We start from the raw sequence: 27,680 nt of genomic DNA on the forward strand, positions 1-27,680 counted from the left end.
ATATATATATATATACATACACACACACCTGCACTTCCTGGTGTTTTTTTTTCCCACTTTTCAGCTTATCAGCAAGGTCTAATCTTCAGCAGAAAACACACAGTAGTTCTGGCTGGACCTGGGTTTTTCCTTAAACCCAGGGGCTTTTCTTGACTCTTTCCCTCGTCTGTGACTGGGCTCTTCCCTGTGCTGCCACAGCTCATGTCAGCACCACACGTGTTCCCACCAGGCATCTCACCAGGTGCCGGCTGCTTCCCCACTCCCAGAAGTCACACCGTGAGCTCACGTCACAGGATTCTGGAGGAACTAAGCAGGAGACGGCTTTACATTTTCACTCTGGCATGGTTGGCCCGTCTGTCCCGAATATTATCTGTTACCTTGTCTTATGAAATCTACTCTGAGAAATACTGATAGTATAGGGGTTACAGAGCTTGCCTTACAAGTGGCCAGATCCACTTTGATCCCCAACACCACACCTAGTATCTGAGCACCACGAGTGGTCACTTCCTTAGCTTAATCATTGTAATGATTAATCTCATGGAGGCCTTCAGATTCCATCCTGTTCAGCAGCTATAAAGCCTGGATGGCTATACACATCTCTCTCTCTCTCTCTCTCTCTCTCTCTCTCTCTCTGCTGGGTGTGACCCTCCAAACTAAAAACCCCAAATCACTACTTTTTGATCCCTGGTAACAAAATATCCTTTCAAATTACAATAGAAATAACAGGAGAAATGTTTATAAGCCTGACATTCTTTTTTGGGGTGGAAGGGGTTTGCCTAAGCCCGCAGGGTGCAGGACCTATTGTGTCTTGGTGCCCTGGGGTCCATGCAGTACTGGGGATCAGCTGTTAAAGGTTCATGTTCTTGCAAGCCAAGCATACGCTCATTCTATAGAGCTATCTCCCTGGCCCCCAATATGTAAGTAAAAATAAGTCATTTTTACTCAACAAGAGGTACTTAAATGTGTGCATGTATTTTCAGGAAAAATAATAAATTTTAAGGTTCTTTTTATCTGAAATTCATTGTAAAAGGGTTTTAGGTAAAAAAAAAATCAATAAATGGGGGAGGGGGGGAGATACACAGCATGAGACCAGGGAGCCGACAGGTAGGCTAGGGCACAGGAAGGACACAAGGTTGAAGGGGAGGACGAAGAAAGTTTGAGAAACACTAGGTTAGACTTTCTGGTAATATCACAGTGAAGTAAAGGTAAGAAGGGTCAGAAGGATCCACTCATTTTAAAACTTCCAATGATGGAAAACTGAGTTAAGACCAGTACCTAATGCTACAATATCTACGTGAAAATATCTATTTTGTTACTAACCAAAAATAATACCCTGTGCTTATGTACTGTTCGTTAGAAAATGCAGCAGAGGAGGAAGGGAGTCCCCGGGCGGCAGTCTGGGAGGCTGAAACATGAAATGGGGATTAGGCGCGTTGGACAGGGAACGAGAACTGGGCGCAGTGCAGGGCAGGTCTCCCGGGGCGGGATGGGAAGCCGCCTCTGTGGGGCAGCCGGCAGCCCACGGCCCGGCGAGGGGGGCGGGAAGTGTCCACTCTGCGCATGCCCTCTCCACGCCAGCCTTCAGGAGGTGGCCGCTGCAACATTCGTGCGTTTCACCAAGACTTCTTCATATTGTTTTCGCGTTAGTAAACCTTCTGTTATGCTCTTGCTTTCTTCAAATTTGGGCAAGACAACTGCAATGTAACCTTCGGTGGATGGCTGGCAAGAAAACAGAGCAATTTATTAATCTAGTCCAGTGACCAGAGGGTGAACCGTCACGGGATCCGACTTTCTGCCTCTTTACCTTCTCCTGCAGAATGGATGGCTCGTGGAGAATGTTTTCATTCACTTCCATCAGTCGTCCTCTGACACAGCTATTAAGGGAAAAATATGGTTTTGAAGAAAAATATTACCTTTTTTCCAAGTGTACAGTCAAAACGAGTAACTCACCTAGATACGGTGTATTCTTCTCCGTCTGAACAGTAAATCTTACACAGAGGTGCAAGTTCTGTTAGAAACTGTGCCCCCTGTGTAATAAAAGGGAAGTCGTAATTACTTAATGCACATTTAAAAAGTTTCCTTTGAAAGAAAACCCTCAGAGTTAGAGCAGGATATATTCCTAGAACAGAGTTTTAAATAAAAATGACATAAGCATAGGGACCAGAGTGACAGTACAGTGGGTCGGGCATTTGTTTTGCACGTGGCTGACCTGGGGTATAATCCCTGGCATCCTATATGGTTGCCTGAGCCCATCAAGAATAATTCCTGAGTGCAGGCAAGGAATAATCTCTGAGCATTGTTGGGTGTGGCTCTAAAACAAAAAACCAGTTAAAAAAAAATGACAAGCACAATAAAGCCGTGACTTAAACATTTGTATACAGGTGCCTGTTATGTGCTATGGCTAGACTCTAGGGGGAAAACCAACATAAAATACATAGTAATTGGAAGTTTAGTTATAGATTAAGAATGCCTTTTATAGGCTACCTAAAGCCCGGTGTACACCTTAAATAGAGGAAAATCTGTCAATTCACAGTAATATAAATTCCAACATTTCAGCATGGCAGCAGTATTGTTACAGTTACTTTCATGAGGATTTCTACATTTTTATAATATAATAAAGGAACTTCTTTTTTAGGGTCAATCACGAAGACACTTTATAGATGGGCTAATTTTCTTTCCTTTTCTGGCTTTTGAGCCACACTCAGTGGTGCTCAGGACTTACTCCTGGCTCTGCACTCAGGGATCAATCCTGGCAGGCTCAAGAACCTTAGGGGGTGCCAAGACTCAAACACAGGTCACCTGTGTGCAAGGCAAGTGCCCTCTCCAACAGACAATCTCTCTGCCCCTTTGGGGGTATTTTAATACTTTGAAAAAGTGCTTTGAGAAATATTTGAAATCAGAGTAAAGTTTTTGTTTTTGTTACTTGGGCCACACCAGGCTGTGCCCAGCGCTTACTCCTGGCTCTATGCCTGGATTCAAGGCAAGCCTACCATATCCTCAGCCTCAAAAGTTTTACATAGCATATCATAATCTATAGAGTAGAGGTAACACTTGGTACAGGTGAGCAATGTGTAGAGGGCAGAGGGCATGTCCTGATGTACCAAAACGGGCAACCATTAAAGAATGGGAAAATGTTAAGCAGCAACTATTACATATTTGCTCACAGTGATTTTTTTCCCATAACCTCAAATATATAATTTAAGAATTTTATTTGTGAAAGTATTTTTCTTTAATATATATTGATGGTTATGTATTTTTAATAAACACTTGATAATCTGAATTTTATAGAACTTGAAATACTAGTAGGATTTGAAATTATAATAAAACTAGAAATTTTTTGTTACACTGCCATTAGCATTTTCTTTCAAAGGTTGTTTTCTCTACCCTCCATGCTGGGGATGATAATGATGAAGACACAGGCCCTATCTTGACAGATACCATACTTTTACAAATATCTCATGTCTTGGTACTAAGACTTTATGGTTCCAGCATTCTTAAAATCAGTATCTCAAATTGCCAGGGAGCATGCTGTGTGGATATTCTGGCTCTTCAGACTAACTGCACATGTCGTGACTGGCAGGAGAGAAGTAGACAAGGACAGGGACATACCCGCTTAAATTTCCCGGACACCTTGTTCTGAAGTCTGCTGCAGTTGGTGCTGATTTGATAGGAGATGCTTTTAATTCTCTTTCCACTTTGAAGAACTGGATGAGATTCTGCCAGTGTGATGACACATATTCTACAGAGTGAGAGGTGGTCCTGTTTTACTGCTTGGTACATTCTCCCTCCCATCAGAGTCGTTCTACTGGCCTAACAGTATCTGAATTAACATTTGCTTCGTCAAACTATTATCTCCCCATCCTTTCCCACTTTCCTCTTCAATTAGAGTGTAGAAGGGAATGCAATAATGTAAGTGGGAGTCAATTTCCTTTCAGAAAGGGAAGAGTACCCCAGGTCTTTAGGTAGACGAAGGCAGAAGTCAGGAAAGTCATTCATGCCAGCATGCATAGGGTATCATCTATGCCCTACCTGTGCCTTCTTCATGGACTCTGGCAACTCCATGATCAGGCATGGACTAGTTACCTCAAGTACCAGGCCCTGGGCGTGGTCTGCCATTTGAATGTCTGAGTAATCTGGTTGTTTTATTGTTCAGAATGAGTAAAAGTTCCATTCTTGTCACCCAAACTCCTATCATTGACCACACCATTTCAACACAGTAAAAATAATTCCATGAATGTTTGTTCAAACTCTAACCGTGTCTGGCTGCCACCCCAGAAAGACATTTTTGGTGGTAACTTAAAATTCCAATTGGCTTACCGATTAGAATGCTGTAGTATACAATGGTCCTCACTGGGTTTTCCTTTGACATCTACAAGAATAAATGAATTGTTGGTTGTTGAGTCAATGATTATTCTTGCTGTGTGGCACTTCTTGGTTCATAGAGTTACTTAGGAAAACTAGATGCATGCCAATCACTGATATCCTTGACTCAAAGAGCTTATACCTCAAGAGTTCCAAGCTATTAAAAGGAACCTAACCCAGAAAGATCATTCATTCAGTCAATGTTAAATCAATTAAGCTTTGGTTCCATCTCATTTATCCTCAATTTAAAATGAGTACACTCATCTGTTCTCAGCCTTTTGGCTAAGATCAATTGTAAAATGAGTACACTCAGGAAATGCAATTAAGCAATAATGTCTTTATATAATAGCATCCGTTTTTTTCTGGGCTATTTTATTTTATTTTTGGGTCACACCTGGGGGTGCACAAGGGTTACTACTGGCTCTGCTCTCAGGAATCACCCCTGGCGGTGCTCAGGGAACCATATGGGATGCTGGGAATCTAACTCAGGTCAGCTGTGTGCAAGGCAAATGCCCTACCCACTGTGCTGTAGCTCCAGCCCTGTATGGGCTATTTTAAAGTGACTTGATCATCCTGATCTGTCCCCATGTTAGGGCTCAGAATGTCTAGGATTTCTGGAGAAATAGGAGTTTAACCATAGTCCCGGTTAAATTGGGACAGTCGACCTCTCTAAAATATGCTATCGTTTTTTTTTTTTTTAAGTGAGTATATCTATGATTTTTTTGAAGGAAAGAGCACGAAAGAGTTGTAGAAGGGCTTGGATGATGAGAGAACCACTGATACTGAGTATCCACAGTAGCAGAGGTATCTACCTCTTTTGTACTTTTAATTTTTTAAATTTTATTGAATCACCGCTAGACAGTTACAAGCTTTCAAGTTTGGGTTACAATTACACCTACCTCCTTTTCACTTTCTTTTTTTTTTTTTTGAGGGAGGCACTGGCTGTGCTCAGGGGCCACTGAGGTTCTGTTGCTGGCAGGGGGTGACTCCTTCATGGCGATGAGGAGTATAATGCCTTGCCCTGGATTGAACCCAGGCCTCCTGGACCCAAAGTGCTGGCGTTGGAACTCCCCCCACCCCCCTCCGCCCCTAGGGGGTACTTTTCAGCGGCAAATCTGAAAACAACCAGAGGTTTGTCCTGGCTATTCCTTGATGTGAATTCCCTCATCGTCACTTACTCTCCTCGGGTCGGCTCGAGACCCTCCATCTGGGTTTCTGATCTGATCTTCGGGCCGAGCCCTTCAAACCCGACCCTCAAGACGGAGCCCCGTGCCAACCTGGCGGGCTACGCCTGGGAATCGGAGCATCCCCGTGGTCCCGTAAGCAACCCAGCCTGGGACTTGGCAATGCCCTGCCAGCTGCAGAGTCCACCCTGGGACTTGGCAATGCCCTGCCAGCTGCAGAGTCCACCCTGGGACTTGGCAATGCCCTCCAGCTGCAGAACCCACCCTGGGACCTGGCAATACCCTGCCAGCTGCAGAGTCCACCCCGGGACCTGGCAATGCCCTGCCAGCTGCAGAGTCCACCCTGGGACTTGGCAATGCCCTGCCAGCTGCAGAACCCACCCTGGGACCTGGCAATGCCCTGCCAGCTGCAGAGTCCACCCCGGGACCTGGCAATACCCTGCCAGCTGCGGAACCCACCCCGGGACCTGGCAATGCCCTGCCAGCTGCAGAATGCACCCTCGCCGCCCTCCAGGCCCCCAGGCCGCTGCACATGTCCACCCCCGCCGCTTCCGACGCGGAGACGGCACCCGCAGGGCCCGGTGCCGGCAGCTCTGGGCCACGGAGACCCGGGAGGGAGTGACCTACCTCCGACCCCTCTTACCTGCTTTGTACCAGCGGGTGAAGTAACGATCCACCAGCGAAGGGGCGGCCGGCCCAGCCTGCGCGGGCTCTGTAGCCATAGCGACCCCCGCGCCGCTACCCCCGCCCACCCGGCCCGGAGGCCTTCCGGCGTGTTTCCGGCGCCTGGTTAAGTCGTACGCACGCGCGTTTTTTTCTCCCCGTTCTGCGAGCTCCGCCCACCGGGAACCGATGGGGGCATTTGCGCGTGACGTCAGAGATACGCTGGAAGGCAATAGGCTGAAACGCGGAAAGGGGGCGGGATTATATAAGCCCCTCCCCTCCGCTTCACCCGAGCACCGGAAGTTTCCGCCCCTCCCCTCTCCGTCTTTGACGTCAGTCCTGCGCCGCTCTGCACGCTGGCTTGCTGGTGTCCCTAGCTGGTTGGTGCAAGCATCTCTCCAGCTGCGTCTCGGTGCTGCACTAGCCGGTGAGCCGGGGCTTGGCCGGGGCTCTTCAGAGCACTGCGCAGGTGAGTGTTGGAGCGCTCCGCCCAGGCGCTGTTGCCCGGGCGCGTCCTGCCCACTGCCCGCCCGCTGCAGGCCATGCCTGGATCTGGCTTGACGCTTGGCCTCCTGCCTCCAACTCTGCCTGTTGCATCCTTGCCCAACCTGGGGAGTCCTTGCGATGGTGGGCAACCCCACTGAAAGCGAACCTGTTGATGCGTGGGCGAGGCGGTAGAAGGTTCCGAGAGGGTTTCCTTGCTGGGCTGCAGTTCTTTCTCGGGATTGGAACTGTTTTCTTGGAGATGTTGAAATCCTCGTGTGCTTTCTCTTTAGGATTAGTGCTGTGATTAAAAATCTGCAAGGATATAAGTGGATCAACATGGAGAGTATCATGTTAAGTGAAATGAGTCAGAGAGAGAGGGATGGATGTAGAAAGATTGCACTCATCTGTGGAATATAAAGTAACAGAATGGGAGACTAACCCCCAAGAGTAGTAGAGATAAGGACCAGGAGGTCTTCTCTACGTCTTGGAAACCAGCTTCACATGCTGGGGGAAAAGGCAGCTCAGATAGAGAAGGGACCACCAAGTAAAGGGTGCTTGGAGGGCCCGCCCACGATGGGAGATTCGGGCTGAAAGTAGACTAGACCGACTGATGGCCACTCAATATCTCTACTGCAAATCACAACACCCAAAAGGAGAGAGAGCAAAAGGGAAATGCCTTGCCACAGAGACAGAGTGGGGTGGGGGGTGGGGGATCATTGGTGGTGGAGAATGGGCACTGGTGGAGGGATAGGAACTTGAACATTGTATAACTGAAATATAAGCACAAAAATTTGCAAATCTGTAACTGTACCTCACGGTGATTCATTAAAAAGTAAAATTTTAAAAAATCTGCAAGAAACTGTGATGCCCAAAATAGAGAGTAGGAAGGAAGGTGCCTGCCACAGAGGCAGGGGGTGGGGTGGGGTGGGGGTGGCGGGAGGGATACTGGGGCCATTGGTGGTGGAAAATGTGCACTGGTAAGGATTAGGTCTTTTATCATTGTATGACTGAAACTCAATCATGAAAGCTCTGTGTATTCAGGGTGATTCAATAATAATAATAATAATAATGATAATAATAAAGAGCCCTGCAAGGTATAATACAGATTCAACTTATTCCTAAAGTCAGTAACAGTTGTCACCAAAGCTTTCAAACCATTGTCTGCCTTAGACTCTTCCTCACTCGTATAGTTTCACCTTCCTGTTAATCCCTGTTATATGCTGTATTGTTGCTATTACTCTATTACTCAACATTAACTGCTGGGTAATGTAAGGATAAGCTCACCTTTATTCTTTTGATGTCATATGTATGAAATGTCAAGTTAAATCCAAGAGTTCACCTTAGATTGAGGGATACTGTTAAGAACACTGTGGTTTGTGTAATTGTCAACCCTAACAGAAGTTAGGCCATTTGTAATTCTTAAAGAAATCTGAATAAACCATGCATTGTTGTAGTTATGAGTCCGATTTTGCGAAACCGAAGTAGGTTTCCTGATCATTCTTTTGTCACCCTTTTGTCTCGCACTGGTGACAGCCAGGCCTGGAAATACAGACCATGTGTAGTCAGTTATATCAGGTCTTAAAGTACCTTCACGCTCTTGGTCATCGCTTTGAAGTGAGCTGTTGTGATTTCCATGTTTTCATTTCTTCCTGAGAACTGTGAATACTTACTACAATTTCTGCTTAATTTCACTTAACTTTTTTAATGAACATAATATACAGCGAGTTTATAAATAAGTGTAGTTGCTGATACTAATGTATCTTTTTGTTTGCTTTTTGGTCTTGGTCCACACCCAGTGGTGCTCAGGACTTATCCTGTCTCTGTGCTGAAGGAACACTCCTGGCCAGTCTTGAGGGAGCATTTGGGGTGCCAGGGATTAATCTGGGTCATCTCCAAGCAAGGTCAACTCTCTGCTTTTCTGTACTATCTTTCCAGCCCCATTAGTGTAACCTTATCCCAGCTCTTCTTCAACTCTGTGAGTTTGTGTGTATCACTGGGGTAAACATTTTCCCTTAATGATTTTATGAGTCAGTCAGGATTATACAAAGATATTCTGAAATATGAAATGTTTCCCCATGTGTTCTCTTTTTTTTTTTTTTTTTCACATTCCTGAGGATTAAGAAAGAAGAAACCTTGTTGGGACTCAACTTTCCTCCATTTGTAGGTTGATCTGTTGGGTGGCAGCTGTCCCTCCCATGGGGCTTCAGAGGAGACCGATGTTGGTTTCTTCCCCATTGCTCTGTTCCTTTCTAGCCCCTTAAGTCATTTTTCTTATGTGTGGTTTGTCATTGTTAGACTGTTTCTTTCTCTTTTAGGGATTTATGCTTCAGCAGAGGATATTTGTACTTTTCTCTCGGGAATCAACATCATGAGAAACCTCAAGTTACTTCGTACCCTGGAGTTTCGGGATATTCAGGCTCCAGGGAGGCCTCAGTGCTTCACTCTGCGAACTGAACAGGGGACAGTGCTCATTGGCTCAGAGCATGGACTGACAGAAGTTGACCCTGGCGCGAGAGAAGTAGGTTACTAGTGGAAAATACCTGTGCTTGGCATGACCCTTGACTTGCCTGCTTCCAGATAATCTTCCCTCATAGTATTTACTCTGTGTCTCTGTGTGTGTGTTTGTGTGTGTGTGTGTGTGTTTGTGAGAGAGAGAGAGAGAGAGAGAGAGAGAGAGAGAGAGAGAGAGAGAGAGAGACACACGGACGGACAGACAGACAGACAGGCTTTAAAAGCCAGACAGTATTTGCTTTAAATCTTACCGTATTAATATTCCTTTCAATGTATATTCCTTTATCTTGATATCAAGCATGAGTCCTTTTTACCTGGCTTCTATTTTGAATTAAAATTGAGAAAAATCTCTTAAATTTTTTTGTGGCTACTATACTTTTTCCCCTTTTATATGTAATTATTACCCTTAATAGTGGTTTTCAACAGATAACACAGATGAAAATTGGCTGTAGAATTTTTAGAAACTGCTTTTCACTCTCCCGACCCATGCTAACCCCATCAGACCCTCACTGGATCCTAAGCACAGGACACTGTTAGGATGAAATCTGATACTTCCCTTACCTATATTTCCTTAATATGATGATTCATTCCTTTAGATGATTACATTTTCCCCCTTTTCTGTAGAAATCTTAGAAAACTGCTTTTTTTTTTTTTAATACCAGGTGTTATTGGACATTTTTAAAAGACTTCTTTCTGGTTTTGCTTAGCAAAAATATTTTAAACATTGTTATTAAAGAGAATAGTGTTATGATAATTCTCAAATGAAAGTTTGAATTTTAACATGGCAAAAACCTTTCTGAAAGCTTTAATATAATTAGAGAAACATTAAAAAGTATTTGATTTCTGGAAATGACCTTGAAAGGAGATTGATTTGTTTGTTTTGCTTTGATGGAAGGTGAAAAATGAAATTTCTCTAGTGGCAGAAGGTTTTCTCCCGGAGGACGGAAGTGGTCGCATCGTTGGTGTTCAGGACTTGCTGGATCAGGAGTCCGTGTGTGTGGCCACAGCCTCGGGGGACGTCATTCTCTGCAATCTCAGCACGCACCAGGTAGGCCGAAACCGCCAGGGAGGCAGAATCCCGGCTCAAACAGGTCCCTTGTGCAGAAGTTTAAAGACTTGGGAGCCATCATATATAAGCATCTTACAATTATATATTTTGTCTTTCTTGTTTTTATTTTTCTTTGGGCCCCACCTGGCAGTGCTCAGGGCTGACCCCTGGCTCTGCACTCATAGGTCACTCCTGGTAGGCTCTAGGGACCATACAGGGTGCCAAGGATTGAACCTGGCTTGGCCGTTTGCAAGACAAGTGCCCTACCTGCTGTACTGCTGCTCAGGCCCAATTTGGTATTGTTAATGTTGATTTTGTCACAAGAGTTGCATTATTGATATAATAGTAACAGCTGCTAATATCAACTAAATCTTACAATGTACCAAGTACTTTTCCAAGGACTTCTCATGCAAAATTTTATTTATTCTGGGTCTGGAGCCAGGTTCAATTTCCAGCATCCTATACGGTCTCCGGTGTCTGCCAGGGGTGATTCTTGAGTGCAGAGCCAGGAGTAACCCCTCAGGATTGCCAAGTGTGCCCCCCAAACAAACAAGATTGTTTTAAATTTATTCTTTACTGAACCCTTAAGAGGAAGGAAGATTGTTGTTTCTCATTCTTAAGAAGGAGAAATTGAGTCATGCTTTAATAGGTCAAGGAAATGCAGTTGTCAGAGGGGATTTGGCCCCTGGTGCTCTGAATGTGGCACCTTCATTTTAACCTCTCATTCAGTGTCATAACAAACCTTACATCTTGAGGCTGGAGAGGTAGTACAGTGGGTAAGGCACTTGCCTTGCATGCTCCCAACCCAGGTTGGACCCCTTGCATCCCATTCGGTCCTCCAAGCACTGCCGGGAGTTATTCCTGAGTGCAGAGCCTGGGCCATCACTGGGTGTGACCCCGAAACCAAAAATAAATAAATAAATGAAACCTTACTCTCCATTCATGGAGAGAAATAGCAAAACTCTCAAGTATAACTCTGTTAGTGTTTCTCATATGTAAATTTCACGTGTTTACTTGAAAAGTGTTTCGTAAAAAAAAAAAAAGTGTTTCGTAGAATTTTCCAGATTGCGGGGCTCCTCCAGTTAGTTGCTGTCCATCGTGCTGGGACCTTCTCGGACCTGCAAGACAGTGAATCCCTGTTCCTTACTGTGCACATGGAGCTCTCACCAAGATTATTTAATGATTTTTTTATTTATTTATTATTTATTTATTTATTTATTTTTGCTTTTTGGGTCACACCCAGCGATGCTCTGGGGTTACTCCTGGCTTTGCACTCAGGAATCACTCCTGGCGGTGCTCGGGGGACCATATGGGATGCCGGGGATCGAACCCGGGTCGGCTGCGTGTAAGGCGAATGCCCTACCTGCTGTGCTATCGCTCTGGCCCCGATTATTTAATGATTTTTTAAAAAATCATATTTTCATCTTCTCCATGAGATACCTTGGGGAAGGGATGGAGCTTCCAGGTGTGTGTAGCCCCAATGCTCTGTATCATGCTCAGCCACCCTGTCACCGGATGAATGTTTGCTTTGTGGTGGATTTTTCTGATGAAGTCTCTAGTAAACAGCCAGCCACTGCTGTTTTTCTCAAGTCTCATCTCTTGTCTCTGTCTCAGCTGGAATGTGTCGGAAGCGTTGCCAGCGGTATCTGTGTCATGAGCTGGAGCCCTGACCAGGAGCTGGTGCTCCTCGTTACAGGTGAGCTTGTCACTGGAACTGGCGGCTTTTCTAAAACTCGATTCCTGATACCTCCCGGGCTTAACTGGCCGGATGATTCAGTTTCATGAGCATCTTTGTGGTTATCAGACCATCCTTATCAGGAATGTGTGTGTGTATCTAAGCTCGTTTGACATTTTAATATTTTACTTTAAAAGTCTTTATGTCCCTTCATTTGGGAATGGGAAACAAAGTTGTAGAACCTGGAAAAGTCAAGCATCAGTAGTGTTTCTGTAGTGCTGGGTGGATGGAGCCTGGAGCCTCCCACCTTCATTGATCTGTACCTCCAGCCAGCAAGATTTGTTTTTTCACCTGACTTCAGTGAAAAGTTGCTGTGTAAACACGTACTAAAAATGCTTCTTAGAGCTTATTTTGGGGCTATCCACGATGGTGCTCAGGGACTGTTTGTGGTGCTGGGGCTCAAACTTGGGTCAGCTGTGTGCAAGGCAAGCACCCTCTCTACTGTACTCTCTCCTGCCCTGCTTTTTACAGCTCTCTTAAGAGCTCTTACCGCCTTTCAAACACTGCTTTCCCCCTTTCTTTTAATTCCAGATGAATTATTTTTTTTTTAACTTGCACCCCAGTGAAGCATGTACTAGTGACTAAAGTGTTGAAGTTAGTGGAGGAGGGCTGTGTGATTTTTTGATTTCATCCTTTTTTACAGTTACGTAGTATTCTTTCAGCTAAATATACACTGGGGGTATACCCAGTGGTGTTCAGGGCTTACTCCTGGCTCTGTGCTTAGGGGTAACTCCTGGTGGTGCTCAGGAGACCACATGTGGTGCTGGGCATTGAACTGGGGTCAGCTGTATACTATGCCAAGCACCTTACTTCCTGTACCGTCTCTCTCATCTGTGCCATATGAATTTTTTGGCTAGTTTTGCATACCTAAATAGTTGGAAATAATGATGACTTAACCAAAGTTGTTACTTTATTTGGTTTTGGGGACCACACCCGGTGGCGCTCTTGCTAGCTCCGTGTTCAGGACTCTCCTGGCGGAATTCGGGGGATCAAACCCCAGCTGGCCGTGTGCAAGGCAAGCACTTTACTCACTGGGCTCTTCTGGCCCCGCTGCTCTATTATTTTTAAATGAGTCAAGATGTTCTGAGTGTGTTGTCTGCCCTCTGCTGACCATGAATGGTTTTTCTTCAGCTCTGTGGCTTTCAGGGCCGTAGATACTTAGGGAATGTCAGATTCGTTACATGAAAACAAAAACCATTGTTGTTTGTGCTCCTTCAAGGTCAGCAGACCCTGATTATGATGACGAAAGACTTTGAACCAATCATGGAGCAACAAATCCACCAGGAGGATTTTGGTGAAAGTGAGTAGAACTTTGATTGACTTGTGACTTGAATTTCAATTTGTGACTTGAATTTCTTCTCAGGTTTGATCATTTTCTTGCTGTATACTCAAAACCATATAAACTGAAGAAAGCCATGAAGCTTTTTAAACCTTGGTGTATTAAATGTCCAATTGCCAAGTTTAGATTTTCTTTTTGGTGTGACTGAGGTGCTGTGGTTTGCAATACTTTAATGATAGTTTCCGGCTTACAGTGTTCCAACAGCGCACCCGCCACCAGCGTGCCCATATCCCACCACCGGTGTCTCAAGATCCCTCCCATCTGCCCCCGACCCCCACTTTGTGAGGCTGGAGAGGCGGGGTAGGGAGTGCCAGTGTGTGATTGGTAGGCGAGTATTTCCCTTTGCGTCTTGGGGCAGTGTGCATCAGACGGTAGCAGGCAGCCGAGAGCCAGCGCGGTGGGGACGGGCTGGGAGTCACTGGCACAGAGGCAGCCTTTGCTTCACAGGCTTGACTGTCTTGTGAGTGGTGTGTCTCTGGAGGGGTCTAGGACCCACGGAGGAACTCTGGGGCCACCGGCTTTAAGGAGTCATGGGGGGTGGGGTGGGAGAAGGGGTGGTAACCAGCACCTCTTCTAGGGAAAGCCCCTGCCCTTCCTAAGAACCCAGGAGAATAAAAATAAAGAAGTCCATTTCAAACAGCCCTCTGTGGAACAGGAAGTCCTTTTCCTTTAACCCGGGGTTGATGACGTGTTCAAGGGGCTAGTCAGTATTCTGGCTTTGCAGCTCCTCGTCTCTGCTGTGAGAGAGTGGAGCAGGGGAGGATAAGGTCCCCGTAAGGGTCGGTCCACGGGAGCAGATGCCGGCTGGAGTGTGCGGACCCCACCGCTCGCCATCTGGAGCCCTCTCACGTCACTCCTCGCTCCTCTGCCTCTCTGTGGAAACTTCCATTCGTTCATTTGAGCTTATTCTTGTTATTCTGGCCGCACCGGGCAGTGCTCAGGATCACTCAGGGAACCCTCTGTAGTGCTGGGGCTCCAGTCCAGGCTGGCATGATCAAGGCACGCGCTGTGCTCTCTCTCCAACCAGTCTGTGGGGACGTTTCGATACGCGCCCAGGAGTGACCAGCAGGATGGATGGACATTGCTGTTTGTGTGCAGCGGCAGGGGACGCTTGGATGTGTCCGTGCAGCGTAGACACTGCCCTACTGACCACAGAAATCAGCTCTGCTTCCTCAGAATCCAGTGCTGGGGCCTGCGTCTGGCTGCTGCCTTCAGGGATAGCTCTGCAGGAAATCTCTCTTTGTTTTGTTTTCTTGAGCCCCATCTCGCAGTGCTCAGTGCTGAGTCCTGACTCACTCAAGGCAAGAGCCCCGTTTGCTGCACCAGTTCTCCAGCCCCTGCAATTCTTACCACGTCTTCCTTCCTCCAGGGGCTGAGAGGCTGTCTTGTTTCAGCCGCTCTTGACTTGTGTGAGAGAAGCAGTGTGAGTTAGAGAGAACCCCAGCCTAGAAGGCTGCCACCTGTGTTCTGATCTTGGCTTCTGCCAGGAGGGGCCCTGCACACTCCTGTGTGTGTGAGGTGCTGGATTTGGTGTTCTCTAGGCCCCTACTGCTAACAGTGAGGTTATATTGAATTGAATGTTTACAGTCAGGATTTTATTTCCAGTTTGTTCTTTTTCAAGCTGAGTCTCAGGCATTGTTATTCATGGACATAATGCTCAAAACTCTTGGTGTTTCTTTCTTCTTGCAAAGTGGGATGCATTGCTCACCATCATCAAGGGGCTTTAGAGCACATAAGATGGCAATAAAGTGTTCCAAGGTAAAGGCCTTTCAGTTACTTTATAATCCCAGCTGCATATAATAGAGAGGGTAGGATTTGGTGAGCATTGACGGCTGATCAGTTGATTAAGTAATCTCAGAGAATCTGACACGCTTCCTGAAGACCCGCAACGAATTTGCTTCTGTTAGCTTATTGGGTGTCCTGTGTGTTCTCAACCATCTGTTCTCTAGGCAAGTTTGTCACTCTTGGGTGGGGCAAGAAGGAGACCCAGTTCCACGGATCAGAAGGGAGGCAGGCGGCCTTTCAGATGCACACGGTAAGCCTGGGCCGGTGGGGGTGGAATCGGGCAGAGGGTCTGTGGTGACATGCACAGCCCTGGGGTCAGTCCACCACCACCTGTCCCTCTTCCTTTTTTTTCTCTTTTTTTTCTTTTTGGTTTTTGGGTCACACCCGGCGATGCACAGGGGTCACTCCTGGCTCATGCACTCAGGAATTTCTCCTGGCGGTGCTCAGGGGACCATATGGGATGCTGGGATTCGAACCTGGGTCTGCCGCGTGCAAGGCAAATGCCCTACCTGCTGTGCTATCGCTCCAGCCCCCCTTGTCCCTCTTTCTTTGAAGCCCAAGGAATTACTTCGTTTTAAATTCTTTTCCTTGATTATCTCCGGGTCTAAGAAACCTTCAAGCGAAGGTACAAATGTAGTAGGCGACAGCGTATTGATGTGGACCCTTTCCGACCCCTCGGTACCCTTTGTGTTTCTTCTTCCTTCAGCACGAGTCGGCATTGCCCTGGGATGACCACAGGCCCCGGGTGACTTGGCGTGGTGATGGCCAGTTCTTTGCCGTGAGCGTCGTTTGCCCAGAGACAGGTATGGAAATCAGTTGCTGTTACATACAAGATTGATCTCACTAATTCAGGAAGGCTTTCTTCCTTTTGCTTTGAGGTCTTATTTTTAAATTTTTTGCTAATTTCATAAATGAAATAAACACCTTTAGCTTTAGATGCTAATGACTCTAGAGCTAAGAATGAGAAGAGCTCTGGGCAGTCATCTGGCCCTGTGTCCTGCCTGGTGGCCAGCATTTGTAATAAGACTGTGAAATTATGACCATGTGCCCATGGGGCGCCTTTTCTTGTCCTGTTTATTGGTTTAATGTTGGAAAGTTTTAACTTGACGGCATTTGGTCAGAATGTGCTAAGAGTGTGTGTTTCTGGTCCCCAGGGGCCCGGAAGGTCCGAGTGTGGAACCGAGAGTTTGCCCTGCAGTCAACCAGTGAGCCCGTGGCAGGACTCGGACCAGCTCTGGCATGGAAGTGAGTGGGAAAGAAGCCCTCGGGATGGGGTAACTTCTGTTTATAGGAGTTTAACACCGAAGAACCCTTTCCTGCTCCTCATTCGGTGTAATTTACATTGTTTTCCTTTTAGTGCTCTGAATTAAGTTTAAAGAATCACATTCTGAGCGGCTTCTCAGGTGTAGAGGGGGTGTGTGTGTGTGTGTGTGTGTGTGTTGGAGTCACACCTAGCAGTGTTTCAGGACCATGTGCCGGGGACTGAACCTGGGCCTCCTGCATACATAGCTTGTTTACCAGTTTATCTCCCCAGCTTCTTTCTTGGTTCTTTTTTATTTTATTTTATTTTTTGGCAGGAGGAGGAGGCGGCATGGGGTGGGGGCTCTGTTGGTGCCACACGGAGCTGTGTTCAGGCCTTAATCCTGGCTCTGTGCTCAAGGGTCGCTCCTGGCAGGGCTTCAGGCATCATGTTTGGTGCCGGGGATCAAACCCAGGACAGCCATGTGCAAAACCCCCTACCCTCCGTCCCATCTCTCTGACCCTTCTCAGTACTCACCATTCTAAGGCCCACACATGTTGTGTGCCAGAGGCAGAGCCTTCTGAAACCATCATGCGGAAGAGAAATTGGTGCTTAGAGGACTGTTGGAGGGGTCTGCAGAGCAAGGGGGCTTTGGTGAAAAGCAGGAGAAGCCTTTCTTTCCACTGCACAGTCACCCGCCCCCGGGGGATCTGCTCGCTAGGAACCTTGCAGCCTAAATTTGGGATGAGTCAGATTTTGACTCAGGGTCTCTCTGTAGCCACTTGCTGCCTGTGGTCTGCGGCTGTCCTGACTGGAGGTCAGGGTGGGCAGCCCTTTGCCCACCAAGGGTCATGTAACATCGCTCACAGGCCATTTGGTCCTGGCAGAGTGGCTGAGAAGCACCATACCATGAGTGATTTCTAGTACCTTCCCTGCCCCTGCTGTAGACAGAAGAAATTTTTTCCATCTCAGTAGCAGCCGTCAGAAGCGAGCCCATTCTCTCTCTAGGCTTTTGATGGCTTGTTTCTGGCAGTTTTTGGCTATTGGCTGACAGAGCAAACAAAGAAATGTATCTGAATGAAAACTCTAGAGACGCACGTGAGTAAATGAGGTGATTGTGTTGTGTCCAGTGTATTTGGAAGCCTTCAGACACACATCTCTGAGGATGAAATACTTCCTAAAAACAATGTGATTGAAGGAGAAAGTTTGTGGTTTTATAGGACGTTAGACTTGGGATGACTAATCCGTCATCCCAAGTTTTACAGCGGGCAGAGCCCTTGCCTTGCATGTAGCTTCCCTGGGTATCATCCCCCAGGACCCCCTGTGGTCTCCTGAGCACTGCCAGGAATGATCCCTGAGAGCAAGAATAAGGGGTAAGCCATGAGCATCCCCACTCGACCCCCTTGACCTCCCCTGCCCCACCACACACACACACACACACACACACACACACACACACACACACACACACACACACTCACTCCAGAAAAAAATGTCACTCCAGGGTTGTCTACGTTTGTCTTTGTGTACAGGAGACCTGCCTGGGCAGACAGCCCTGCACTAGTACTGCTTGCCGGTGGGCTCCTGGCGACTCCTGGCGTTCTTGGGTGGATGGAGGGAGTTGGGTCTTGCTGGAGATACTGTTTGCCGTTGCATTTCAGTTTTCTCTTAGCCAGCTGGACACGCTTTTGGGTATCCTGACACTCTGGGTTTACTTTCAGACCCTCTGGCAGTTTGATCGCATCCACGCAAGATAAACCCAACCAGCAGGATGTTGTATTTTTTGAGAAAAATGGACTTCTCCATGGACAGTTTACTCTCCCTTTCTACAAAGATGAGGTGAAGGTAGGTGCTTGTGTTGTTTCACTGATGAATTTAGAGGTTTCCATAGAGGAGGTTTGCACTGGATATGACCCTAAGTAGAGGCTTCATACCAGGTTCTGGCACCAAGCCGTCCACCAGTGTCCTCCCCCCTCGACCGGCCCCCTGGCCCCCACTGTGGTTAGCTCAAGGGCAGGCCTCTTTAAGCCTTCTACTAGCTCCCTGCCCTCCCCTTTTTTTTAACCATAAGCATTTAAAATTTTTCAGTTCTTTTATACGAATGCATGTTCCCCAGGATGATTTAATGGCATTGTGGGTTAGTAATCCTCAGTTAACCATCAACCGAGGGGGCAGGAGCGATAGCACAGCGGGTAGGGCATTTGCCTTGCACGCGGGCGACCTGGGTTGGATTCCCAGCATCCCATATGGCCCCCTGAGCACCGCCAGAGGTAATTCCTGAGTGAAGAGCCACGAGTAACCCCTGTGCATCGCTGGGTGTGACCCAAAAATAAACAAACGAAAAAACCAAAAACCATCAACCCAAGATTCTCAGTTTTGTCGGAGAAGAGTATTGGGCCATCATAAAAATTGTTAAATTAGGAGAGGCTAATGACTGATGCTTTTCCCACCCGAGGTGAATGAACTCCTCTGGAACGCAGACTCCACTGTGCTCGCAGTGTGGCTGGAGGATCTTCAGGGCGAAGACAGCTCCTCCCGGAAAGCCTACGGTAAAGCAACGCCCTCTGGCGATTGTTGGCCGGCACATGGCGCGCCCTCCCCTCTCTGCGGCTCTGTGGTGGAACCCGAGACAGCTGAGGCACACAGAGATGGAGGAGCGGCCGGGGTTTTCTTAGGAATTCCAGTTCTGTGCCAGTAGGGTTCTTTAGAGCCACAGAGCCTGGATTGGCTGCGGACTCACCCAGAGCTGATGGTGACTTAGCTAACACTGAGTCTTGAGTCTGAATTATGTTGCAGAGACCAGTAATATGAAAATTCAGGGAGGATTTTACAATAGAGTCTTGGGGTTTTTTGTTTTTTTTTTTTTGCTTTTGTTTTGCGGCTATTCACATCAGCAGTGCCCAGTCTTTACTCCGGGATCATTCCTGGCGGGGCTCAGGGGACCATCTGGGGTGCTGGGGATTGAACTGGGGTCGGCTGCTTGCAAGGCCGGCGCCCTGCCCGCTCTACTCTCCCTCAGGCTCTTCGTATTGCAGTCTTGAGTGAGAATTCCGCCTTTGGGGAATCTGAGTGTTCCTTGTTGAGAGCTGTGACTCGTGAGACAAAACCCACCTTTCTAAGGACACTGTCACGTACTGACTCGTGGACACAGGGCACGGTGGAGAGTCCACTGATGGTCAGTGTGGGTTCCTCTGCAGAGTACCTTCCCAGTGGCATCTGCGCCGGTCTCTGAGCGAACAGCCCACTCTGAGGCTAGCCGTGTTGGCACGTAAAGTGGACCCTCACCATTCCTCAGTCCTTTCTCCTGGATGGTAATACTCCAGGAAATTAAAATATGAGAGAAAGAAATCCTGCCGAAATGAAAGAGAAATTGGACTAGGCATAAGGATCTTTTCTAGCTTGTTTTGTGTACGGGGGTGCTCCTCCTGAGGGGACCGTGTGGTTTTGGGGCTGAGACCATGGCTCCTACAGTAAAAACATGCACTCCCACCCGGTGGGCCAACTCCCGGGCCCTGGAGAGCTTTTACATTTGTCAACATGTTTTTAATATGTTCGTAATAGGTGAAAACATTGAGAAATCAGAGAGTTACTCTCCCTTATGTAAATTAAAGAAGATAGTTAAGTAACTAGGTTATGCTTTAATATTTGCTGTGATCAGCCGTCAGGGAGACATTTGAAGAAAATTCATAAGGTCGATTGGTCTGTCACCTGTTTTAATAAAGTTTGGTTTTGAAATGTTTAGTTCTTTCCCCCTCACCCCCAACTTCCCTCTACCGTAGCAAGGTCAGTTACCACATCCTTCACCTTACATAAATGTCACTATTTTATTAAGGTGAGGATGTTGAAGATCTTGCAGGGCAGCCTGGACCGTACCTATTAATTGGAGTCACCGTGCTGTGCATTAGCCCTCTGAAATTTATTCTTCTCATAACCAAAAGATTGTACCCTTTTCCCCCAACCACTAAGGATTAGGTTTTATTTTCTTAATGATGTTGGAAGAGCAATGTGCTTGCAAATCTCCTTGGACCAGTTAAATTATACTTAATTCCAGGTAGCCCTAAACCTAATTGCATACAAAGCCTCTGGAAGAAAGTGATAAGCGTTTTGCGCCTAATAGAGCGTGGAGATGCTGCCCGGTATTCTTGGATGGATTATTTTAATATTTTTAATCTAATTGGCAGGTGCTTTTTTCCCCTTTCTGAATCTTTATGGGGCAAAGTCCTCATTAAAACATTCTTTACACTAGAGAGATAGATAGGTCAGCAGGCTGGGTTGTACCCTGTGCATGCCAAGGGGCCAGGTTAGCTCCCTGCGCACTCCCAGGAGTGACCAACTCTCTAGCAATGACAGGAGTTACCCTAGAACACTGTCAGGTATGTCCCCCAAGCCTCCCACTGTAAAAAAAGCCCCCAAACACTTACCTTGTCCTAGTGCCCTTCTGTCATTAGGATTATTAAGTTTGAAGACAGAAGCTGAAATCAATGTGTGCTTGGGGGCAGGAGGGAAGGTCTCCCCAGCAGTGCTCAGGCCCCAGGGGTCTCTCCTAGTGATGCCCAGCTCCTCCGCCCCCTGGCGCCAGGCCGGACAGGTGTTCAGGCCTGCGGTGCGGTGCTGCTTGGCCTTGGTGCTGGGGGCAGAGTTCAGGGCCAGGGGGCTTTCCCAGGGGCGGTGCTGGGTGCCAGGGACTGAACTTGGGGCCTGGAGCCCGGGAAGCCTGCGCTCCTGCCCTGCGGGCCGACTCCTCGCGCGCTTTGACGTCCGTCCTTGCCTGTCCCTTTGCAGTCCAGCTCTGGACCGTGGGCAACTACCACTGGTATCTCAAGCAGAGTCTGCCCTTTGACACTGGTGAGAAGAGCAAGATAGTGTCTCTGACATGGGACCCGGTGACCCCGTTCCGGCTGCATGTCCTCTGCCAGGGCTGGCATTATCTCTGCTATGACTGGCACTGGGCCACTGACCGGAGCACGGGAGAGAATTCCAGCGACATGGCCAACGTGGCCGTCATCAGTGGAAGTAAGTAGCGGGGTCGCATGTCAGGTGGCGGCAGAGGGTTCTGTGCCCAGGGCCTCTTCATGTGTCATTTGTCTCAGTGTGGGGAACGTCGTTTCTGCTTAGTAAGCTTTATTTTTTTTGATGAGATGGGGATGCCCTTTGGGGGAGCATATGGTCTTCTGAGAACCAATGTCCCCGTTCCCCACCCTCATGCCCAATGGCACTGCATTCAGACCCTTTACTGTGTCCTTGTCGGGTCTCTGGGGAATGGGAGGTTTTTGCCCTGAAGGAGAACGCAACTCGAGAGCCTTGGCTTTGCCCGGGGAGGCTGACCTTGACCCTTGTACCACCCAGTTCCTTCATTTTCTGATAAGATAGTTGTCAGTCACAGCCATGTCCAGTATGTTCTGTTGAGTCACCGACGTCTGGCCAGGAGGAGACGGGGTTGGTGTTTTACAGTGAGTGAACAGGAAGAAACGAGGTGAGAAGTAGTTGCACAAATGCAGTTTATTCACTGCGCACAGCAGCACGGAAAGTGAGCGTGTAAAGTTGTAGTGTGAGGTAGGGTGTGGAAAATTCCTATTCTTTCTCAGGGTCGTAATTCTGACTTCACAGTCCCACCCTGAGGGGGCATTTGCTCAGCAGCTATGCTTGAGTACAGATCCGTGGGGCAAGGCAGGGCCGTGCTTTAAAGACTTCGATTGATTCCCGGGGTTTAATCTGGTTCAATTTGGGGCTAACTAAAGCTAGAGCTCTGACCTCCTGACCCTTTTCGCCTTAGTCTCTTGAAGCGCAAAATCGGTCCACACTTCAGATCTGGCAGTGACCCCCGCAGAGCCCATGGTGCTCGCCCTGCCTCTGCCTGCTTCCCGCTTCCTCAAAACATCAAACTTTGCGTCTAAGAGGTGCCCCAACTGTTGGTAGCTCTGTGCTGTCCTGCCACCGTGTTTCACGTGGTGGGTTGACTCCATGGTTTCCGTCTTCCTCTTCTTCCCATGCAGACAGGGTGTTGGTAACGGTCTTCCGGCAGATGGTGGTCCCGCCTCCCATGTCCACCTACCAAGTGCTCTTCCGGCACCCCGTGAACCAAGTCATGTTCTCTGTGCACCCTCAGAAGAGTAACGACCTCGCGGTCCTGGACGCCAGTAACCAGATTTCTGTTTATCGATACGGTATGTGTTAGGCGTAGGAAACAGATGCTTTCCTCCCTCCTACACCAAATGTTGCCTTGGCTATACTTAGCCATGCTCTTCCTAAAAGGTTTGAAATGTATAACTGACGTCATTATCATCATGCCATTTAATTGGCTTGTGACTTTGGGGATGAAAAATATTTTTCAATTCTACTGACTTTTTTTTTTTTTTTCTGTTGTTGATTTGGGGTGCCAGTGGTGCTTGTGTCTTTCCCGGGCACTGTGCTTAGGGACCACCCCTGATGATTCTGAAAGGAGAACCGTATGCAGTGCTGAGGTTTGAATAGTTTGGGTTGCATACAAGTCAAGTGCCTTATGCCCCGTGCTATCGCTCCAGCCCCTACTCTAACTTAAAAGAGCACTTGTTTTTAATGTGTTTGAGTTTTCATTGTCTTTCATCTCTTTATCTGCCTTGGAGAGTACTAGAGAAAGAAGTCTCCTGTTTTATGGAGGAGGGCGCAAAGAGCTGCCATGGGCTTTAGTACCTGGAGAAGTAAGAGTGGGCAGGAGATCAGCTCGGGGCTCTGACCAGGCATCCTCCCTTGTGCTGTGACTCCTGGTTTCTGGTCACCTTCCCTCTGGAAAAGCCTGAAATTTGTTTTCGTTTTTATATGTGTATTCTGTGATCAGGATTGGAGTGATAGCACAGCGGTAGGGCGTTTGCCTTGCAGGCGGCCGACCCGGGTTCAACTCCTCTGTCCCTCTTGGAGAGCCCGGCAAGCTCTGAGAGTATCCTGCCTGCACAGCAGAGCCTGGCAAGCTATCTGTGGCGTTTTCGAAATGCCAAAAACAGTAACAACAAGTCTCGCAATGGAGACGTTACTGGTGCCCGCTTGAGCAAATTGATGAACAACGGGACGACAGTGCTATAACAGTGCTACTGAGAGAAGGGAACCCATTTGGGAATTTTTTACTCTGATAAGCAGATTTTCTGGTAAGTTATCAGACTCACAGTCTGACATGAATCCTACTTAGCTGTGCTAAGTTCTAGCTTCTCTGATTATGTCAGTGAAATGCTGTCAGTCCCTCTGTGTTTATGGGTTCACGTTGCAGTTTCAGTTGATCCTGATCAACTGAAAATATTAAGTTAATTATTTTATAAAGTCCATGTTTATGGAACTTTTATTAAAAGTATGTCATTATAGTCTTCTTGTGTGTGTGTGTGTGTGTGTTGATATGGTATGCATGAAACTTATGAAATAGATGCTTTCATCCCTCCTACACTAAGTGTTGCAAAACACACACACACACACACGCACACACACACGCACACGAAGATGAAGTTCTATATACCAGAAGACTGCATATTTATTTTGTTTTTTGGTCACGGTCTTCCAGCAGGTAGTAGTCCTGCCTCCTTCGTCCACCTACCAGTTGCTTAAAACCAGTAAATATACACCCAGTGATTCTCAGGGGTTACTTCTGACTGTGCACTCAGGAATCACTCTAGTGGTGCTTGCGGGACTGTATGGGTTATGGAAATTCAAGGATTGAACCTGGGTCTGCCGCATGCTAGACAGGCACCCTACCCATTGCCCTGTCTCTCTAGCTCCCTGTTAATCTTATAACTGTGCTTAGTTTATATATTTAATTTTATCATAGGTATGTATAGGAAAAGATACAGTATATATAAGGTTCAGTACTAGAATCTGCAGTTATAGTGACCTGCTGGGGCCTTTGAACACCTTTGCAGATTTATTAGGGTGGGGACTACTATACAATACTCCTTAAACTTTATTTTAAATAGTTTTTTAAAAACTCCAGGTAGCTAATGTGTTCATTGTAAAGGAAAATTAGAAAGGACAAAACTCTATTTATATCGGGGTGGTAGTTGGGGGTCCATTCCCTATGGTGCTGGAGACCAGCCCCTGTTGTATCGGGGGACTCTCAAACCCAGCATTCCCTCTTGCAAACATCTGCTCCATCCCTTTGAGCCATTTCCCCAGCCCTTAGCTGCATTTTATTTTATTTTGGGCTGACTCCTGGCTCTGCTGGCACCGCTCAGGGACCATATATTATGCCAGGGATTGAACCAGGGTTGACTGCAAACAAGGCTGCAACCCCCTGAGATGCCTCTCCAGCCCTGGAATATTGTGTGCTAATTAACTCCAAAGAAATGAGACAGGGAAGAATTAAGAGGTTGAGACAAAGAATATTCTGGTTCGAATGGAACAGTCAAGGTACTGATGTTGGCTCAGGTCCTAAGCTGCAGAGAAATGCTTGTTCCTCAGATGAAGAGCAGAGAGGCATGTGGTGGGCTCTGAGGTCAGTAAGCTAGAGGCCAGGGCGGGCAGAGGGGGCACGTGACGTGCCTGTCTGTGACGTGGTGCTGAAGTTGAGAGGGAGACAGGTCTGGGGTGCCAGTGGTCCTGACAATACGGAAAAAGCCCCAGAGGTGCCCGCTGTGTATGAGAGACGCTGGAGTGTCCCCCAGCACCCTGGCACTGACCCTGCAGCGCTGCAGGGTGTGGCCCCAAAGGCAGAGCCAAGAGCAGTCGGGAGGCTGCAGGGGTGGGACGGTGCAGGGGGACGGCCCTCGTCCCCTCCCGGACTCTGGTGCTGGGTCAGCCACGCCGCTCAGGCTGCGCTCACGGTGCACCACCGCCCTGCTGGGCCTGGGCAGCACGGGCCAGGGGTCACTGCGAGTGGCCCTCGAGCACTGCCGGGGGGACGTCTCCCCCCTTCCCTCCCTGCCATAAACTGAAAAGGATAAAGAGATCCAGGTGAGGCCTGAGGTGACTCAGAGTGGGCCGAAGTGGGGCAGTGTGATGTTCTGACAGGGTTGGAAGAACTTGCGTGTTGCTCCCGGGATCAGGAGTGGAAGGAGTCGCGCTCTGTGGCGGGAGGACTTCAGAGGACTCGAGGGACTGCCCCTCCACCTGGTCTCCCAAGGCACGGGGCACAAGGGCGACCACTGCTAGCAAGAGACAGGCAGCTTCAGAGACGCGAGGGGCGGGGCTGTGGGCATTTCCTAGGTGGCCGTATCGCCGTGTGACTTATTTGCTTTCTGAAACTCTGAATGCAGGTGCCCGCCTGCCCCACGCAGGGGGGATGGGCCAGGCCTCACTGGGACCGTGTGTGCATCTTGTGTTTTTCTAGGTGATGGTGCAAGTGCGGACCCCACGGTGAAACCAGGTGCCGCGGGTGGCTGTGGCTTGAAAGTGTTCTTTACAATGCCTCACCTGGAAAAGAGATACAGGTTGGTGGTTCTCAGTCTTCTTGGGCTCTGGGAAAGGGAGTAGCCAGCGTTTAATCCTAGCTCCAGCCGCCTGACACTTGTGCCTGTTGCCATGGGAACGAGTTAGGAGTATGTCCAGGCTGTGGGTTCTCAGCTCGGAGAAATGCGTCCCTTTGTACGTCCGCCTGTTCCATATCCTGGTGGGTGGCGGGGGCGGCCTGGGTCGCAAGCTGACCTGGAGCTCAGTGGCCCAGTGCTTGTTTCTCCCTAAAATCACCGGGTTGCATTTGTTCGTGTAAGCCAGCCTTGTAGGGGTTGCTAGCGTGGCAGAACATAGGTAGCCTCTCTCGGCTTTGGTCCACACTCCAGAATTTCCAGAGACGCTGCTGGGAGGCCCCCAGCTGGGCAGTGCCTCTTCCCACTGAAGCAATATCTGAAACACTGAGTGTAATTGAAAGTCTCAGGTAGACAGAGGCCAAGTTATCGATTACAGTTATACTCCTGTGAGGAGTCAATTTGGTAAACCCTATGTTCTTAAACTAACTATTCTGCCTGTGAGGATAGCTTATTCCTAAATTAATGGAAATGATGAACTGACTATATATTTTTCTTAAATATATTCATTATGTTTAATGTACTTGGGTATCCATCCAGTGTATTTGGGGGGCACTGCCTGTGTAATGAATTCATCATAGTTTTTCTCTTTCATACTCTTTTTTTTTTTTTCTTTTGACTCTGGGCCACATCTGGCTATGTTCAGGGCTTATTCCTGGCTCTGTGCTCAGGGATCACTCCTGGCAGTGCTCAGGAGACCGTATATGGTACTGGGAATCTGAATGGCAAGGGCCTCTCTTAATGCCTGTGCTCCCTCCAGCCCTGCTTAGTCGTTTTTCAAATAACACTTCTATGAATTATTTCATTACAGAGACCTGAAACCAGTAAAGGACAAATTTAAAGCAAGCTAGAATGTTTAAGGCAGTTTGGAGTATCATTTTATTTGCCCAAGCTGAGAGCCATGCAAGCCGTTGAGAATGCATTTCTTGGTCCTGGGCAAATGCCTGGGGATGTTGGGGGTGGAGGACAGCATAGCGTTGGTGAGAAGCGGAGGTGCCAACGCTCCCGCTTGGGACTGGGAGTACAGCAGAGTTTGGGTTCTGGAGGAGCTGGGCGAGGAGGAAGGCTGGTGAGTCACCCAGCTTCTTCCGGGTCTCCCTGCACTCCCCACCTCCCTGCCCAGGATTTGCTGCTTGAGCAACAAATGGCAGCAAGAAACAGCCGTTATGAATTCCTGCAGGAGATAGCAAAGCAAAAACTCTCCTTGATTGGATGTGACAGGCTCCTGAGGCAGGGGGCGGGGCAGGGCAGCCGTCCGTCCAGCTGATCAGTCGTGGTGTGGGGAGGGACTTAGGGTCAAGCCCATTCTGCTAAGGCCCCTGTTTCCAGGGCAGTCCACCGTGAACGCCGGTCAGAACAGAACTTCGGCTCTTGGCCAGGGTCTGGGGCAGGTCGTTATCTTGTGTGGTCAGTTTCCAGAAATGTCCCCTTCAAGTGTAAGCATCTCAGAGAACAAGACACATAACTCTTAGGAGCTCTAAGGTATTCTTCAGCTAGGCAAGCAGTAGTTTTGGATTTTCTCATATTGGGCATGATCTCCGGCTTGGCCCTCCAAATACTTAAGAGGTTTGTCAGTCAGGGTAATCAGAGAGTCAGGCATGGAAAATACTCTCACAGGCAAACAGCTCCTGTAAGACTGGCGTGACCATACTTGTGTTGTCTGGGTGACCAGACGATCTATTGCCTTCAGATTCAAAAAAGGTTGTAAGGGGGAGAGGTGATTCCTTCTTAATGGTCAAGGGATCAATCCATCTAGAAGAACTCATACTCCTATATGCACGTGGACCTTATGGACTGTCAAATATTTACAATTGCTGACGGACAGGAAGGAAGATGATAGCTTATGATGGT

At 47.9% G+C, this 27,680-nt stretch overlaps 2 protein-coding genes across 2 annotated transcripts in view; one reads left to right on the forward strand and one right to left on the reverse strand.

Annotated features, from left to right (window-relative positions):
* Nucleotides 1-39: 39 nt before the first annotated feature.
* ABITRAM (actin binding transcription modulator) lies at nt 40-6,341 on the reverse strand. The gene is made up of 6 exons (XM_004600447.2): nt 6,190-6,341; nt 4,318-4,369; nt 3,610-3,739; nt 1,951-2,027; nt 1,805-1,874; nt 40-1,719 (listed from the first exon to the last, which is right to left on the reverse strand). The coding sequence occupies exons 1-6, from the start codon at nt 6,266-6,268 to the stop codon at nt 1,582-1,584; spliced, it is 546 nt and encodes a 181-aa protein (XP_004600504.2). The 5' UTR covers nt 6,269-6,341; the 3' UTR covers nt 40-1,581.
* Nucleotides 6,342-6,557: 216 nt separating this feature from the next.
* The window catches only part of ELP1 (elongator acetyltransferase complex subunit 1), a 56,218-nt gene continuing 35,095 nt past the window's right edge, over nt 6,558-27,680 (forward strand). Inside the window, exons 1-13 of the mRNA XM_004600288.2 lie at nt 6,558-6,678; nt 9,011-9,213; nt 10,102-10,254; nt 11,869-11,950; nt 13,209-13,289; nt 15,278-15,363; nt 15,820-15,916; nt 16,268-16,358; nt 18,075-18,198; nt 18,809-18,902; nt 21,136-21,366; nt 22,347-22,517; nt 25,637-25,736. Coding sequence (XP_004600345.2) covers nt 9,064-9,213; nt 10,102-10,254; nt 11,869-11,950; nt 13,209-13,289; nt 15,278-15,363; nt 15,820-15,916; nt 16,268-16,358; nt 18,075-18,198; nt 18,809-18,902; nt 21,136-21,366; nt 22,347-22,517; nt 25,637-25,736 — 1,460 coding nt within the window. The 5' untranslated portion in view covers nt 6,558-6,678; nt 9,011-9,063. The remainder of the gene's footprint in view (nt 6,679-9,010; nt 9,214-10,101; nt 10,255-11,868; nt 11,951-13,208; nt 13,290-15,277; nt 15,364-15,819; nt 15,917-16,267; nt 16,359-18,074; nt 18,199-18,808; nt 18,903-21,135; nt 21,367-22,346; nt 22,518-25,636; nt 25,737-27,680) is intronic.

The sequence above is a fragment of the Sorex araneus genome, chromosome 1 (assembly GCF_027595985.1).
Source record: "Sorex araneus isolate mSorAra2 chromosome 1, mSorAra2.pri, whole genome shotgun sequence".
Classification (NCBI taxonomy): Eukaryota; Metazoa; Chordata; class Mammalia; order Eulipotyphla; family Soricidae; genus Sorex; species Sorex araneus.

Coding starts and splice junctions, on each gene's coding strand:
- ABITRAM (XM_004600447.2), bottom strand. CDS start 6,268: ATGGCTACAGAGCCCGCGCAGGCTGGGCCGGCCGCCCCTTCGCTGGTG. Junction 2,028..3,609: donor TGTCCGGGAAATTTAAGCGG/GTATGTCCCTGT, acceptor TTTATTACACAG/GGGGCACAGTTTCTAACAGA. Junction 1,720..1,804: donor CATCCATTCTGCAGGAGAAG/GTAAAGAGGCAG, acceptor TTTTCTTGCCAG/CCATCCACCGAAGGTTACAT.